Source organism: Procambarus clarkii, chromosome 80 (genome assembly GCF_040958095.1).
Source record: "Procambarus clarkii isolate CNS0578487 chromosome 80, FALCON_Pclarkii_2.0, whole genome shotgun sequence".
Taxonomy (NCBI): Eukaryota; Metazoa; Arthropoda; class Malacostraca; order Decapoda; family Cambaridae; genus Procambarus; species Procambarus clarkii.
The window spans coordinates 18,208,267-18,213,370 of record NC_091229.1 but is presented as its reverse complement, the minus strand read 5'-3'; the positions used below and the strand labels follow the sequence as shown (position 1 = coordinate 18,213,370).

The 5,104-nt window shown below is 54.9% G+C and overlaps 1 protein-coding gene across 1 annotated transcript; it reads left to right on the top strand.

Moving 5' to 3' along the window:
• Nucleotides 1–2,757: 2,757 nt before the first annotated feature.
• On the top strand, nt 2,758–3,714 carry LOC138357910 (uncharacterized). Its single transcript, XM_069315082.1, has one exon. The coding sequence runs from the start codon at nt 2,758–2,760 to the stop codon at nt 3,712–3,714; it is 957 nt and encodes a 318-aa protein (XP_069171183.1).
• Nucleotides 3,715–5,104: the final 1,390 nt, after the last annotated feature.

The window sequence follows — 5,104 nt, the reverse complement described above, 5'->3', positions numbered from 1 at the left end:
GTGGGGGGGGGGGGGGGGGGAGGGGGGGCAGGCGTGACGGAGACAGGCCGTTGGGGCTTAATTACTGAAGTGAAGATTGCTTGTAACACCCCCCCCTCTCCCCCCCATCCCCCCCCCCCCCCACGGCTCGCCAGTGGCCTGGGGGGGGGGGGGTGTGACGAGGGGTAGAGGGCATTTTCCCTGACTACCAGAAAGCAGCAGATATAGTTCCACAGAAAGAAAACCCCACATTTAAGTCTTCCCCTTACTTGGTGCCCACTTTACCTTAGATGTCTGCCGCAGGGATCAGCGTTCCTGCGGCCCGGTCTCTGACCAGGCCTCCTGGTTGGTGGTGGGGTCAACCAGGCTGTTGTATGCAGCTGCTTTCATCCTGAATTGGATTAGAAAATGTCTTGAAAATGGTGGTGGTAGTGGTGGTGATGGTGGTAGTGATGATGGTAGTGTTCTGGTGCTTGTGAATTGCGCTCTATCTATGGTGCCGGGAGTGCCAGGAGACACGAATTTGGGGCAATCAATCCTGAAGTTGGCACAGTGCCGCTGTGCCTAACTTTATGACAGTGCCTCGCTGATGTTGCTAATATATAGTATACCAGGGCTGCCTCCAGGCACTCTTCAGTGTCTCAAATGTCTGTTCACCTAGTTGTGCTTGCGGGGGTTGAGCTCTGGCTCTGTGGTCCCGCCTCTCAACTGTCAATCAACTGGTGTACAGGTTCCTGAGCCTATACTGGGCTCTATCATATCTACACTTGAAGCTGTGTATGGAGTCAGCCTCCACCACATTGTGTGAGTGGAATGAAGCTGTTTACATCCCACCTGTTAGTCCTTGAAACTGTTGCCTTGTAACTCTACTATTCTGACCTTCAAATTCTTTGTCGGATCTGACCTTAAAGATGTGGATGGAGGTGGATACAGGTACCAAGGCTACAGGTACCCAGGCTACAGGTACCCAAGGCTACAGGTACCCAGGCTACAGGTACCAAGGCTACAGGTACCAAGGCTACAGGGACCCAGGCTACAGTTCCTTGGGACCAGTCATTAGTAACGTCCCTGGAAATTTTTCTGGATCAACCAGGCTGTAGTGGATACGTGGGCCTGCGGGCTGCTTCAAGCAACAGCCTGTTGGATCACGCTCTCACAAGTCAAACCTGCCCCCCTCCCCCTCAGTCTGACCCCCAGAACCCTCTCCAGGTATACACTAAGTTCACAGCCTGGTTGATCAGGTATCCTTTGCAGGATCAACTTCTCTTAAGAATACCATGAGATAAGTGGCTCTACTTGGGTAGTTATCTTGAGGTTATCTTGAGATGATTTCGGGGCTTAGCGTTCCCGCGGCCCGGTCCTCGTCCAGGCCTCCTTTGTTGTATAGTATTGTGGTATACTGTTATGTGAGTATATAACTCATATATAGGTTAGGTTAGGTTAGGTTGGTTAGGTTAGGTTGTTAGGTTAGGTTGGTTAGGTTAGGTTGGTTAGGTTAGGTTGTTAGGTTAGGTTAGGTTGGTTAGGTTAGGTTGGTTAGGTTAGGTTGGTTAGGTTAGGTTAGGTTAGGTTAGGTTGGTTAGGTTAAGGGGGTGTCTTGGCTCGTTAGTTCAAGGTACCGTTATGTGCAAGGGTGAACCAGAACTTTGTTCAGGAGATGCAACTACATTGATGTTCATAATATTAAGTTCAGGACGGGGGGGACCAAGCAGGTCGATAGTTCGAGCCCATTGCAAGGCTCCGAAACATCATCTCGGATATATCACACTATTTTGGCTCTATTATGCCCCCCTCTACCCACTCACCCCCCCTTTTCTCTCAACCCCCCTCTCTGCCCCCTGACCCCCCCTGCCCCAATCCCCCCCCCCCTCTGTCTCCCGCCCCCCCCCCCCTCTTTTCCCAGTTCACCACGTGGCCGGGTCATCCAGGGGCGGGATTCATGAAACAGTTACGAGAGCTCGTAGGAGAGACTCTTATCTCGCTCACCGCTCTTTAGTCTGCAGTTATCACAGAGTTTACGATCTCCAATGCGCTACGAGGTCGCCCGTGAGGATAACCTCGGCCATTGACCCCGCCCACTGACGAAACCGGTACATCTTTCCTCAACCATGCCGGCTTTGTTTATGTTTATTGAATAGTTAATGAGCTCCGGAGCACTGCGAGGCTGTTCATAATTTATAACCTGGGGGTTGTGAAGAATTCCTTGTGCTATCCCCAGGGGGATAGCCGATGGGGAGCCGGTCGGCCGAGCGGACAGCACACTGGACTTGTGATCCTGTGGTCCTGGGTTCGATCCCAGGCGTCGGCGAGAAGCAATGGGCAGAGTTTCTTTCACCCTATGCCCCTGTTACCTAGCAGTACAATAGGTACCTGGGTGTTAGTCAGCTGTCACGGGCTGCTTCCTGGGGGTGGAGGCCTGGTCGAGGACCGGGCCGCGGGGACACTAAAAAGCCCCGAAATCATCTCAAGATAACCAGGCGTGATGGAATATGTTTTGGGTTCGTTTCCCTTTCCCTGGTGCCTCTGTTCACCTAGTAGTAAATAAATAGGTACCCCGGGAGTTATAGGCAACTCTTGAGGGCTGTATCCTGGGGGGAGGGTCAGTAGTTGTGAGATCTACCTACCTACCTATCTATCTACCTTATGTCTACCTTGTAGAGGTTCCAGGGGTGGTCTCCCATGTTGCCCAAGCGGTTGCTATGCTGTCTCCCATGCAAGGCTGAGTGGGAGTGGCTGCATGGGTGACCTCATCACTAACGAGCCACAACGGCCACACTGATGACGGAATACCTAAGTGTGTACATTTCACTTGGACTCTGGGGCTATTTTAAATATTGTTGCACCACCCGGTATATTGCTGACCGCATAGGGCAGCTGAAGTGGTCCCCAGCTCCACTCCGAAGTGGACCCCAACTCCGCTCCGAAGTGGTCCCCAACTCCGCTCCGAAGTGGTACCCAACTCCGCTCCGAAGTGGTACCCAACTCCGCTCCGAAGTGGTCCCCAGCTCTGCTCCGAAGTGGTACCCAGCTCCGCTCCGAAGTGGTACCCAACTCCGCTCCGAAGTGGTACCCAACTCCGCTCCGAAGTGGTCCCCAACTCCGCTCCGAAGTGGTCCCCAGCTCCGCTCCGAAGTGGTCCCCAGCTCCGCTCCGAAGTGGTCCCCAGCTCCGCTCCGAAGTGGTCCCCAGCTCCGCTCCGAAGTGGTCCCCAACTCCGCTCCGAAGTGGTACCCAACTCCGCTCCGAAGTGGTCCCCAACTCCGCTCCGAAGTGGTCCCCAACTCCGCTCCGAAGTGGTCCCCAACTCCGCTCCGAAGTGGTCCCCAACTCCGCTCCGAAGTGGTCCCCAACTCCGCTCCGAAGTGGTACCCAGCTCCGCTCCGAAGTGGTCCCCAGCTCCGCTCCGAAGTGGCCCCCAGCTCCGCTCCTAAGTGGTCCCCAGCTCCGCTCCGAAGTGGTCCCCAACTCCGCTCCGAAGTGGTCCCCAACTCCGCTCCGAAGTGGTCCCCAACTCCGCTCCGAAGTGGTCCCCAACTCCGCTCCGAAGTGGTCCCCAACTCCGCTCCGAAGTGGTCCCCAACTCCGCTCCGAAGTGGTCCCCAACTCCGCTCCGAAGTGGTCCCCAACTCCGCTCCGAAGTGGTCCCCAACTCCGCTCCGAAGTCGTCCTCTTGAAGTCCTCTTCGAGAGGACTTGCTTTGCCTACATCATCATCACTCCTCTCGTGCCCTCATAGACCAATATGGGATGGGAGATCCCATCCCATCCCAGATCAGACCAAGATCTACAGGAGAGACTAATCCCATCCTCGATACCGTTACACTTGTGTCTTGCTTCAGACGCAGTGGTTTAAGGGAGCCCCATGGTGTACTCCCCCATGGTGTACTCCCATGGTGTACTCCCCCATGGTGTACTCCCATGGTGTACTCCTATGGTGCAGGTGTTGTGTGTCTTGGTAGAGGCCATGAACCTCCAGCTTTCTGAGCATAGTTGGTTGTTGGGATACATCTTGAGTGATGATTGACTTGAGGAAGGTTGAGGAAGGTCGCGTAGCAGGCGTGGAGGGATGGGGCGTGTGTTGGGCGTGGAGGGATGGGGCGTGTGTTGGGCGTGGAGGGATGGGGCGTGTGTTGGGCGTGGAGGGATGGGGCGTGTGTTGGGCGTGGAGGGATGGGGCGTGTGTTGGGCGTGGAGGGATGGGGCGTGTGTTGGGCGTGGAGGGATGGGGCGTGTGTTGGGCGTGGAGGGATGGGGCGTGTGTTGGGCGTGGAGGGATGGGGCGTGTGTTGGGCGTGGAGGGATGGGGCGTGTGTTGGGCGTGGAGGGATGGGGCGTGTGTTGGGCGTGGAGGGATGGGGCGTGGAGGGATGGGGCGTGTGGGGGATGGGGGACATAATAAAGTGGCTAGGGGAGCGCGTGCCCCGGATTACCTGTGTAATTGATGACCTCTCCCCTGTTTCCCAGCAGGTGAGGGCTGGTGACACGTGTTGCTCCACGCCCCTTGGGGCCTCCCTGGTCAGTCTGGCTCTCTAGGCAAGGGGCCAGATTCACGAAGTAGTTACGCAAGCATTTACGAGCCTGTACATCTTTCCTCAATCTTTGGCGGCTTTGTTTACAATTATTAAACAGTTAATGAGCTCCGAAGCACCAGGAGGCTGTTTATAACAATAACAACAGTTGATTGGCACGTTTTCATGTTTGTAAACTGTTTAATAAATGTAACCAAAGCCGTCAAAGATTGAGGAAAGATGTACACGTTCGTAAGTACTTGCGTAACTGCTTCGTGACCGCGGTTGTTCAACGTCCTCCCAGCGAGCATAAGAAATATTGCCGGAACAACCGTGGACATCTTCAAGAGGAAACTAGACTGTTTCCTCCAAGGAGTGCCGGACCAATCGGGTTTGTGGTGGGTATGTGGGTCTACGGGCCGCTCCAAGCAACAAATCCAGCTTGGATTTGAGAGTTTGATCCAGCCTGGTGGACCAAACTCTCACAAGTCAAGCCTGGTCTCGGGCCGGACCGTGGGAGTAGAACAACTCCCAGAACCCCGTCAACCAGGTACAATCCAAGTAGCACTTGAGACGAAAGAGTTGAGTTGCACACATACCATTGTAACACTACAGTGG

Coding starts and splice junctions, on each gene's coding strand:
- LOC138357910 (XM_069315082.1), top strand. CDS start 2,758: ATGACGGAATACCTAAGTGTGTACATTTCACTTGGACTCTGGGGCTAT.